The 12,763-nt window shown below is 43.4% G+C and overlaps 1 protein-coding gene across 1 annotated transcript in view; it reads left to right on the forward strand.

The window, feature by feature from the left end:
* LOC123361231 (pappalysin-1-like) overlaps nucleotides 1–12,763 on the forward strand; it is a 248,369-nt gene that overhangs the window by 154,909 nt on the left and 80,697 nt on the right. The window contains 1 exon segment of the mRNA XM_045001347.1: nucleotides 12,094–12,262. Within this exon segment, the coding sequence (XP_044857282.1) occupies nucleotides 12,094–12,262 (169 nt within the window).

Raw genomic sequence — 12,763 nt, forward strand, 5'->3', positions numbered from 1 at the left:
GTAAATTATTTCCTCCTCCTTTTTCCCCCCCGCCCTCCCCTGTTATGAGATGGAATTGTGGCCAGCTGACTCTATACGCATTCTGCAATAAGGAGTCGATTTAGCCACTCAGAAGTATAGTCCTTGATCTAAACTGCGTTAGCGCTCCTAGGGCTGCACTTCCATGGTGAATTAAGGGATTCCTGTGCCTTCATTAGGCCTGATTCTGAAAAGCACCTCATGGGAGGTGCTTAGTACCTTCCACTTTTACTGATTCTGTGGCTCTTCCCCATCGTCTGGAAAGCTTTTTGGGACCCTGCAGGATGAAAGGCCCTATAATAAGCTGATTGTTGTTATTGATACATATCAATAGGTCACCACCAATCCCTCCCAGTTTCTGCTTTGCAGCGTCATGAAGAGATTGTGACCTTTCACAGTTCCTGTCTCTGCAGCCTCATGGATCTTTTCAGCAAAGCGCTGAAAGGACACAGGGAAAATTTAGCAAAAAATGTAAAAGACACGGTTTTTTTCCTCACTACACTCAAAGTAATAAGAAAAGCCAAAGAGGAGTTTGAAGAACGGCTAGCCAAAAACTCCAAAGGTAATAACAAAATGTTTTTTAAGTACATCAGAAGCAGGAAGCCTGCTAAACAACCAGTGGGGCCCCTTGACGATCAAAATTCAAAAGGAGCGCTTAAAGATGATAAAGTCATTGCGGAGAAACTAAATGGATTCTTTGCCTCAGTCTTCACGGCTGAGGATGTTAGGGAGATTCCCAAACCTGAGCTGGCTTTTGTAGGTGACAAATCTGAGGAACTGTCACAGATTGAAGTGTCACTAGAGGAGGTTTTGGAATTAATTGATAAACTCAACATTAACAAGTCACCGGGACCAGATGGCATTCACCCAAGAGTTCTGAAAGAACTCAAATGTGAAGTTGCTGAACTATTAACTAAGGTTTGTAACCTGTCCTTTAAATCGGCTTCGGTACCCAATGACTGGAAGTTAGCTAATGTAACGCCAATATTTAAAAAGGGCTCTAGGGGTGATCCCGGCAATTACAGACCGGTAAGTCTAACGTCGGTACCGGGCAAATTAGTTGAAACAATAGTAAAGAATAAAATTGTCAGACACATAGAAAAACATAAACTCTTGAGCAATAGTCAACATGGTTTCTGTAAAGGGAAATCGTGTCTTACTAATCTATTAGAGTTCTTTGAAGGGGTCAACAAACATGTGGACAAGGGGGATCCGGTGGACATAGTGTACTTAGATTTCCAGAAAGCCTTTGACAAGGTCCCTCACCAAAGGCTCTTACGTAAATTAAGCTGTCATGGGATAAAAGGAAAGGTCCTTTCATGGATTGAGAACTGGTTAAAGGACAGGGAACAAAGGGTAGGAATTAATGGTAAATTCTCAGAATGGAGAGGGGTAACTAGTGGTGTTCCCCAAGGGTCAGTCCTAGGACCAATCCTATTCAATTTATTCATAAATGATCTGGAGAAAGGGGTAAACAGTGAGGTGGCAAAGTTTGCAGATGATACTAAACTGCTCAAGATAGTTAAGACCAAAGCAGATTGTGAAGAACTTCAAAAAGATCTCACAAAACTAAGTGATTGGGCAACAAAATGGCAAATGAAATTTAATGTGGATAAATGTAAAGTAATGCACATTGGAAAAAATAACCCCAACTATACATACAACATGATGGGGGCTAATTTAGCTACAACGAGTCAGGAAAAAGATCTTGGAGTTATCGTGGATAGTTCTCTGAAGATGTCCACGCAGTGTGCAGAGGCGGTCAAAAAAGCAAACAGGATGTTAGGAATCATTAAAAAGGGGATAGAGAATAAGACTGAGAATATATTATTGCCCTTATATAAATCCATGGTACGCCCACATCTCGAATACTGTGTACAGATGTGGTCTCCTCACCTCAAAAAAGATATTCTAGCACTAGAAAAGGTTCAGAAAAGAGCAACTAAAATGATTAGGGGTTTAGAGAGGGTCCCATATGAGGAAAGATTAAAGAGGCTAGGACTCTTCAGTTTGGAAAAGAGAAGACTAAGGGGGGACATGATAGAGGTATATAAAATCATGAGTGATGTTGAGAAAGTGGATAAGGAAAAGTTATTTACTTATTCCCATAATACAAGAACTAGGGGTCACCAAATGAAATTAATAGGCAGCAGGTTTAAAACAAATAAAAGGAAGTTCTTCTTCACGCAGCGCACAGTCAACTTGTGGAACTCCTTACCTGAGGAGGTTGTGAAGGCTAGGACTATAACAATGTTTAAAAGGGGACTGGATAAATTCATGGTGGCTAAGTCCATAAATGGCTATTAGCCAGGATGGGTAAGAATGGTGTCCCTAGCCTCTGTTCGTCAGAGGATGGAGATGGATGGCAGGAGAGAGATCACTTGATCATTGCCTGTTAGGTTCACTCCCTCAGGGGCACCTGGCATTGGCCACTGTCGGTAGACAGATACTGGGCTAGATGGACCTCTGGTCTGACCCGGTACGGCCTTTCTTATGTTCTTATGTTCTTATGTTCTTAGCTGCACGTAATAGTCAAACTGCAGCAGCAGTAATAATAAAACAAGCAAGTTGCATTCCCTCACAAGCCCCTGCTCTGCCTCGTAAGATCCTAGCAGTACTCTCAGGTTTTTGATAGCACTCCTGGCTGTTTTTTCAGGACCTCAATTTTTATTCCGTGAAGGGGGGGGGAGTATATCTATAGCTAAATCAATTCAGTCAGTGTGTTCTGACCTAGATTCAATCATTCTGTGCAATATGCTGTATAAATTCAGAGGCCCAAACACAGCAAGATCAAGTTTCAGATGAGAGGTCTAGTTTGGAAGTCTGGCCAACTCCCAGTGCAGGAGGGAGAGAGAGAGAAACCGACCCATTGGAAGGAGGTAGGTAGAGCAACGTGGAGTTTGAGAGGGTTCAGAAACTGTGCCCCATTTCTCTCTCTTGCTGTTTTTCAGGAGAAATTGAACCATTTATTGTGAAATTAGAAGTGCTGTGGGTTTAGAAAAGATATTTCCTTGATTAAAAAAAATACATTTCCCCTTAGGCAAGACTTCAGCTGCAACAGAGCAAACTAACCTTTCGAAACATTTCTTTAACAATAATAACAATTGCCCACTCTGTCTTCTCTCCATGTTTTTAATGACACATGGCTGACCCCCTTTAAGCCGCAGCCCATTGGATCCCAAACTTTCAAAGTAAGAGTCTCACCTATTCAAAATAATAAAACTCAGAGACATCCGGGTTATGGCTAAAGTGGTGGATTATGAATAAAGCTTCCAATTTCAAGTAAGGAGTTTAGAGACTTTCTGAAAGAAGGATTGAAATCAACAGGAGCCTTTCCAGTCCCTTCAATCAGGCCCTCCCGGTGGGAATGCAAATCACGGCATCACGAAAACTTTCCTCCCGCCCCCTCCATAAAAGAGTTTGAATGACTGAATGTTATGGGGAAAGGAGTGTTAAGACAGACATCAAAGAAGGCAAGAAATGAGCAACTGCCCAGACCTCTGGGAGTTAGCTGCTATCTTCTTGCTTCATGTATTTACCCAATCCAAGATGAACTTAGAAAGAGGGATTCTTTTAAATTAATTCTTAACCAGATCAGAACCTGCATGTAGGTTTCCTGTTCCCTTCTGCAGAGCCTGCCAGGCTGTCTTGATGCATTTCCCATTTGGGTGGTCGAATCCAGCTGATCTCATACAAACATGCACTCTCTCTCTCTCTCCAGGAACGGTCTCTCTACCCCTCTTTCCCATTGGCCCAGGTCTCATTTGATGATGTCACTTTTGTTAGAAATTTGCTTCCCCAATATAAGATTTTTCCTCCTTCATTTTCCTCAGATAAACACGGATATTTTTGCCTCTCATTTTGGCTTCAGTCTGCAAGAAAGGTTCTTCCCCTCCCCTCAAGGAGAATTATTTTGGTTGGGGAGAATTGTACCCTCACATATACAGATGCTTATAAGCTTGGGTGAGAAAGTTTGAATACGGAGGTGAGAGAGAAGAGGAATATACCTCATTTTAGAGCAGGGATAGCCAACCTGAGCCTGAGAAGGAGCCAGAATTTACCAATGTACATTGCCAAAGAGCCACAGTAATACATCAGCAGCCCCCCCCCATCAGCTCCCCCCTCCCCCGGCCCCCAGCGCCTCCCACCCACTGGCAGCTCCACTGATCAGCACCTCCGCCTCCCTCCCGATCAGCTGTTTCGTGGCGTACAGGAGACTCTGGCAGAGACGGGGAGGAGCGAGGGCATGGCAGGCTCAGGGAGGGGGCAGGAAGGGGTGGAGTGGGGGCAGGGCTGGTGACAGAGCCAGGGGTTGAGCAGAGAGCACCACCCGGCACATTGGAAAGTTGGCGCCTGTAGCTCCAGCCCCGGGAGTCGGTGCCTATACAAGGAGCTTCTGAAGAGCGGCACGTGGCTCCAGAGCCACAGGTTGGCCACCCCTGATTTAGAGGTTCACACATCTTTTATTTTGGGGGTGAATGCATCTTTCCCATTTGTCACGAGTTGGTCACCCTAATGACTGAGAATAAAAGATGCATTCCCTCTCCCTTTTAAAAGTATATATTTAGAGTGGTATTTTAAGAGCCTAAGGAGATTAGGAGCACAAGTTCCATTGAAATTCATTAGGATTTCTGCTCCTCATGTCCATAGGCACTTTGGAAAATCCAACCTTAATTTATAAGGCGTCTATGGAGTGTTTATAAAATGGCATTCCTTGTTTTTCCACTGATTTTCTTTTTCCAGTGCAGCTGACAGTGGGACTTTTCAGCAGCGGTACACACCACTGCTGGTGACATGCTGTCAAAAGGACACATACGGTTGTCACATGACACCCTCAGAGCCGATGTCATGGGCCTGATTCTCCTCTCAGATTAGTCTTACACTTGTGCAGCTCCACTGATTTCAGTGACATTACTCCTTATTTACACTAGTGCAAGAGAGATCGAAAACAGGCCCATATAAGAATTTGTTCCTGTGTCCACCCGATAGACACTATAGTTCCATGAAGATGTATGTACGGTGATTACTAGGAAAAATCAGTGGTTGCCAGACCTGGGTTTGAGATACTGTGGCTATTTCCTTTTCATGGTGCAGGGAATGAATGTGATCTCTTGCTTGCCCACTGTTCTTAAGTGCTGACATTTTCATGGCAACCTCTGTATGCCTGGTTCACAAGAAGAGCTGGGAATTTCCTTCACTCTGTCATGGATTTGTTACTCTAATGGAAACTGCAGCTTCACAGCTTAGGTAGACACCTTGGTCCAACTGCTAGAATTCCTGGTTTCCCAACCGCATTTCAGCTTTACAGTTCTCCACTGATTCCTTGTTTATAAGGAAGCTTCCCCTTTGTGGGAGGGCCAACGAGATCTTGTTTTATGTGGTTCTCTGGTACAGGTACTGCATGTTTTCTTGTTATATAACTATGTCACCACTGTGTGTATTTTATAGTTTGAAGAAAGTACATTTGCTTTTCCCAGTTTCATTGAACCTCGTTTTATTACTATCAACCTCACTGGAGCAGCCAAGAACCAGCCTATGCAGTTATGTCTATATACTGGTACACACACACATATAAATCTCTGCCTGTATACACATATACACACTTAACAATTCTTTATGTCCTGGGCAGTGCTGTAGGCAAAATAAACTCAAATAAAATCAGCGTCTCCAAACTGCTTCTCAGCTCCTCGAGTGCAATAATCGGGATCTGAATAACAGACCCACCGTTTGTTTAAACATGGTTTGGAAACCATGCACCCTCAGCTCCTTCCACAGAAGTGCATGACCTGGCATACCTGAGCCAGCATAAACCATTCCTCAACAACATGCAATCCTCACCCCTACCCTAAAAAAAATGCCTTCCATCTGAGAATTCTCTCTTCGGTGGGCCAACACAACCCTCTCAGAAAGGTGGCCTCTCTCTCCTTTCAAGCGTTCGCTCAAGTCTCTCCTGCTCTGTTTTTCTCCAAGAAGAAATTACTAAGGAGACAATCATCTGCAAAAGCGTAAAAAAAACCCGAGCACCTTTCTGTAGTCCCTCCTGTTATTTTCTTAAAGAGAAAACAAAAAAAGAATGCCCTCCTCCCCTGATCTCAGACTTCTTGTTGTTTAAGGTTCCTTTTCTTAACTCATTCTGCTATAGTTTCCACCTCCTCTGATTTCTGTCATTCTACGCAATTGCAGTCAACCTGCTTCTGGTGAAATTACTGAATTTCTCAGAGAGCTGTTAATCATAGAAGTCTTGGCTCGTGACTTGTGTTATAATTCAGTGGGGTTTTAACCTTCGCCCTGTTTTGGTAATTGGCAAACAGCATCATTTGGCTTTTATTAAGCTAGAATGTGGTGCATTTTTTTTTCTCTTCAGCACATTTTCACAGGGAGGAACTGCAAGGCATTCATTTGTTAACACACACCTCCCAAACACTGCTTAGCTGCCGTGAGGGCTTAGAGGTGTTTTGAAAGCTTGAGCATTTTGAGGTCTTCATTTCAGCAGAAGTCCCACTGGACATGATATTTCACAGAGCAGGAGAACCAGGTGGAAAAACTTTCATGGAGACCTGGCAATGGAATCCTGACACCTGCCCCCACCCTGCTCTAACCACTGTGAACTACTCCTCTTCCAAAGTGGGGAATGGAACCTAGGAGTCTGGATAACCAGTCAGTGGCCCTCAACAGTAGTCTATGCCTTTCCTTCCCTTCAGTTCACTCAGTTTTAGACCCAAACTTTTTAGAACGCTCTGAAGTGTTCAGGCATTTATCTTACACACACACACACACACACACACCCTCTACTTCTACCTTTTTTGTTTCTCCACTCCACTCCTATTAATATATACACACCATTCCCACCGATGTCCCTCTGGGAACTGGGCTGAGTTCAGTTTCACCCAGGTCATTGAATGCATACTCAACAGCTGGTAACTATTTCTGATCACTATCGTGGATAGGATTTGAAGCAGAGAGCCATTCCAAATCCCCTGACCCATCCAATCCCCTCTGTCCAATGAATTCTGATATTTGCCTTATACATATTCAGAACTTCTGCTTCAGAACAAAGAAAGCGACAAGATGTTAGCAGAAAGCTGGAGAAAAGAAACTAAAAAGACAAGAAGATTTTCAAATCTTTCTTTGGTTGAACTGTATAACTGCAACCAGCAGTGTAACTGGAAGCAGCCTCATGCATCTGCTTTTCTAAAGCATTCACCGAAACCTACTTTGTTTTGAGTAAAGAGACAGAGTCTGCTTTTTCTCGGTTGACAAGTGCCTTCCAGACAGACCAGAAGAAATGTCCATCTCTGCTTTCTTGTGTCCACCTCAGTGAAACCTGGTGATGATGAGAACATTAGAAACATGGGTAGAGGATGTGTGTGTCTGTGTGTATATTATGTGCATTGTTATAGAATCAGTGTAGACAGAAATGTTTAAGATCTAAGGCCCAAATCTATCCTCAACTACACAGGTAGTTACATCTATGTAAAATGAGGTCTATAGTATGCCAGGGTGTATTTGTGTGTCTTTGTGCTTGCCTATAAAAGTGTATTTGGCAGAGTGATCACTAAGGAAATTACTTAAATAATGAGGGTGCACAGTGTTAGGATGAGTTCTTGGACAAAAAAATGTTTGACCTCAGGGTTAGGAAAAGATATTTGGCTGCTGTATGCTTTACAAAGCAGGAGGTGGTGTTTTGTTTTTATGTAAGGAAGGAAGAGTTCCTCTTAATTGTCAAAATTTCGTACAAACACATCACCATACAGATGTTTCCAGGATCGTGTTACCGGGGGCCCCACTCAGCAGATCACTTAACTACATGCTTAAGTCCCATTGGTGTCATATACTTCCAGTGGGACTTAAGCACATGCTTGAAGATAAGCTCATGTTTAAGTGCCTTGCTGAATCAGGGCCAATATTAGCAGAGGGGAATTGGAGCGAAACTTTTGAGCATATCTAGATTAGAGATGGGCGAAATGGTTCAGATAAAATAAATAAGATAAAAAATAAAATAAAAACTAACTCAGAACTTTAGCACAGATAAGAACTGGTTTCAATTGTTGCGACACTGTGAGACAGGCTGTTGGTGCAGTATTAGTTCCAACATGGCTGAAACCAAAAGGCACTAGAAATCTTATAAAACTCACAATCTCGTATTTCTCAAGTTCTCTAGTCTGCAAAAGATGTGGATTAGTTTGGAGAAGCGCATAGTTCCCCTTCCCCGCATACTTTTCCCGATTTGTCCAGAAATGTTAAAAGCCAACATCACAGATTTGAGTGTCAGAGTTTAGAGAGCTTTGGAGACAAGGTACTTGAAAAGATGCAGATAGTAATACAACCGTCCTTATGTTTCCAAACCAGTGGTATCTTCAGAGAGATGAGTCAGCAGGAATTAAGCTATGCAAAATGTTAATAGTGAAGAACAGTTTAGGTTGGATATTAGGAAAAACTTTTTCACTAGGAGGGTGGTGAAGCACTGGAATGGGTTACCTAGGGAGGTGGTGGAATCTCCTTCCATAGAGGTTGTTAAGGCCCGGCTTGACAAAGCCCTGGCTGTGATGATTTTGTTGGGGATTAGTCCGGCTTTGAGCAGGGGGTTGGACTGGATGACCTCCTGAGGTCCCTTCCAACCCTGAGATTCTATGAAGATCAAAACCATGTGATCTCTAATTTTGGGTGCCCCAATTTTTAGGCACACAGCTTTAAATGCACAGGGCGTGAGTTTGAGAGTTTAGTGGGGGTGGGGGTGGGGAGAGTTGACTCCAGCTGGTGCTGTAGGTGTGGAGCATCTCTGAAAATCACACTGAAGCTGTCTCAAGTTGGGCTCCCAAATGTAGACCACTTTTGCAAATACTGAGTCATACCTTCTCTGTACCTTGGCTTCCCTGTCTGTAACATACCCTTCTTTGAAATCTGCTTAGCGAGCCTCACATGAACAGTGCACAGTTTCATTAAGTCATTAATTGAAAAACTATTGTCCACATTTAAGAAGGTGGATTAAGGTAGATTTGTCACTGTTTTCGCTCCTTAGGAATATATGGTTTCTTGAACATGTCCTGTTTTCTCATTCCTACATGGTAGTACCTGAAAAAGGAACAGTGCAGCCCACCATTTTGTGCTTATGGGCACGATGGGTTCTGTCTGGATGTTTTTCTTGTTGACATTTGTTTAGCTTATTAATTCTGCACTTGCAGCACTCGGGTCAGGATGATGACTCCAAAATTCATTGGGATTTACAGCTGACAGTAGCTGATACCAAACAGGAACTAGCAGCAAGAGAACCAAAAGTATTTAAATTGGAAACATTTGGTAGTGGTAGTTGTTGTTTTACAAAAAGTGAATGGTCGTATTGTTTTTTTTTTATGAAGTCATTCTTATAGAGTTACATGCCGAGAAAGCTGCTTGGATGAGCCTGCTAACCAAAGCATAATCTGGAGCCTCAAGGGATTGCTAAAAATGTTCCCCAGCCATTTGCTGAGACCATAAGGGGACTTGTAAGCAGAAAGAGGAACATCACAAGAAATATTACTTAATGCTTTTGCCTCTGGCATTTCAGTTCTGTACGACTATCAATGGTCATCTGGGGGCCAGATTCTTGTTCTCACATCCACTGATGTAAATCAAGGCTAGCTCTGTTGACTTCAGTGGAGTTACTCCAGATTTGTACTGGTGTAAGGACAACAGAATTTGGCCCTAATTTTTCTCAGGTTTGTTCCTTCCTATGATATCCTTAAATTCAGGGTAGCATCAATATGCTGTACATTGGGGTACATCAGATATTTACTGAAATGGGTCTATTATTTTGTTTATTTTTATCTGACTTTTGTGCAAAAGGATTTAATTCTTCCTGCAAGATTTACAAAGTTCACAACATGTATTTTTGAGAACAGATTTCTCTTTATTCAATATGTTGAATTATCAATGATGTTCACTTTGTTCCTCCACAACACAACTTACTTCTCAGTGAAGCACCAAGGCAGAAGAAATTCACATACAAAATATCACTGTCCAAAAATGGAGGAAAACAAAATAACAATTAGCCTCAATGCACAGGTGTAGTTGGAATGTGTAGTGAGGATTGGACAAGACATCATATTCAATATCCATTCCCCTTTAGTGGCCAGATTCGACAAACCTTATGAATGTTAAGTGGAACCCTTTCAGTAATTAGTTCCACTCATGTCAACAAGACTACTTGCAAAGTAAGATGCTGCTCAATTTTAAGTAACGGTGCCTGCCTCTAGGACTAGTTGAGGGAATGCTTCTAAAAGAGACTCTCAGTATCAGAGATTTCAGTTGGACTGCTTATGGAGTAAAATACTATTCGTTGTGAGTTTGGTCCTAAGTGGGAATTGTGGAGGCATCTTTCAGATGCTGCTACCTTACTCAGGCTGGGCAGCATCAACCTAGAAGAAAGGGATGGGAATTGGGCCCATGGAGTCCGTCTGAATGCAGAGGATAGAAGCAGCCCAACTCATTCCAGTGAAGGGCTTCCAAGAGGCAAGGAATGGTTGAATTCCAAGAGTGGGTTACTTCCCAGGTGGGGTTATTTCCTAATTGGAAGAGAAATGATTTGATACAGGGACAGAAGACTGTGTCCAAGGCTGATTTGCGACTCAGTATGTCCCAAGTTCTAAACCTGGCTCCACCTCTGACTCACGGTGTAGCTTTGGGCGAGTCATTTCCCCTTTCTGTGTCTCCTTCCCCAACTCTAAAATGGGATTCATTGCCCTGACCCAGCTTCCTCACAAGGATATCATGAGGTAGTTACTTAGTGCAGTGGTTCTCAACCAGGGGTCGGGGTCCCTGGGGGGGGCGAGCAAGTTTCAAGGGGGGCCGCCAAGCAGGGCCAGCATGGGGCTGAAGCCAAAGCCTGAGCAATGTAGCTTCACGGACATGGGGCCCCAGGCAGTTGCCCTGGTTGCTACCCCCTTTTAGACGCAGAAAACCAGTTATTGTGGCACAAGTGGGCTGTGGCATTTTTATAGTACGCTGGGGGGGGGGGGGTGTCGAAAAGAAAAAGGCTGAGAACCCCAGACTTAGTGTCCATACAACATTTTGGCCATGTAACAATATCATGTAAATCATTGTTTCTCAACCCGGGAGCCGCTTGCAGCCGAATCAGCCCCCAGCTGTAGCCCATGTGACATCCTCAGGGCCATACAGGTAGTATATCTACTGTGTGAATGCGGCCCACGAAACACAGAAAGAGCTGCATATGCAGCCCACAATAGTAAATAGAGAACCACTGGGTAAATGCTCAGGTTCCTGAGCTGGATAAGTTTTCAGTAGTTGTTATGTCTGGGTTATCATAGACTGAAAGACTTTGCTGCACACAATCTTCTATGTGTCATTTAAAAACAATCATTATTTTGCAAATTGTTTTAAATATTAATATCACTTCCTGTGAGGAAACAGAGAGGTTCCATCTGTTCAAACGCTTTGTGGACAGGAAGGCAGAAACTGGAGTGATCTGAAAAGACAGCATAGTACTGAGCTTGTTCTAACTGATAAGAGCTTATCGCTAGCTACATACCTGGAGTTGTGTTCTTTGTGACCTGAGTGTGTTAGTCTCAATCCAGTTCCCCAAAAACAGGTGTCGGTATCACAAAAACACTGGCATTATTGGTATGAGCTGACACTTGTAATTTCAGCAGTGACCAAAGATTGGCTGGTGCCTGGAGACCGAACAACGTCCCTAAACCTTGAAGATGGTTCTTCTGTGATAAGATTTGGTGGAGCGCTGAAGGGAAGCCTGAGATGCTGCAGTGCACACTATTCGTGTTCTGTGTATCCTGTACAAAAATCAAATGTCATTCTCAAGCATTGACAACCTGGCCCTTTGCACCAGCATTGCACATTCACATGCGCAAGATCTGTAATGTGCTGCAGGTGTCATTGCCAGCACGCACTCATTCAGCAGGAAGTGCGACAATGGTGCCTACTATTCCCGGATGATTTTTGCAAAACTAGTTCAGTATGCAAGCTGTGTGACTTTTATGTGCTGCCCTACCAATGAAGCATTTGTCAGTCTACCATTGTCCTGCAAAAATGTACTAAAGGGGCCATTTCTTGTTTCCTTACTAGCTGTGTCCACTACTCCTGCGAAGCCACTGACTGTCAGGAGCTGCAGATTGAGAATGCTGTGCTGAACTGCACCAGTGAGGAGCTCCACAGCGGTGCCCAGTGCAGTGTGAGTTGCAAGATGGGCTACATTCTGCAAGTACAGCAAGACGATGACCTCATCAAGAGCCAGGTGTGTTGGGGGGTCTCCGAAAGGAGAGAGATGGGTAAATAAGTCTAGACAGAATAGGAACTGACCCACACTTTCATCTAAATTTCCAAATCTTTTTCAAACATACCGCTGCACTTCCTAGTCCCTTCCAGGCTCAGCAGCAGAAATACTGGAAGACCATAAGAAAGCCCATTCTCATGGTACAACTCCTGGTCTGATCCAGGAGTAGGACACACCAGGAGTGTCACAAGAAATCCTGTATTCAGGCGATTTCCAGGTCACTTTTACAGACCCAGAAAGTTGGAATAAGTTCACAGGAGGTTCTTAAATTGAGAGAGCTTATCAGAATAGAAACTTAGGGTGACCAGATGTCCCGATTTTATAGGGACAGTCCTGATTTTTGGGTCCTTTTCTTATATAGGCTCCTATTACCCTCCACCCCGATCCCGATTTTTCACATTTGCTGTCTGGTCATCCTATGGAAACGCCAAAGCTTTGGAGGTTCCTTCATCATCACATGGA

The sequence above is a fragment of the Mauremys mutica genome, unplaced genomic scaffold (genome assembly GCF_020497125.1).
Source record: "Mauremys mutica isolate MM-2020 ecotype Southern unplaced genomic scaffold, ASM2049712v1 Super-Scaffold_100418, whole genome shotgun sequence".
Classification (NCBI taxonomy): Eukaryota; Metazoa; Chordata; order Testudines; family Geoemydidae; genus Mauremys; species Mauremys mutica.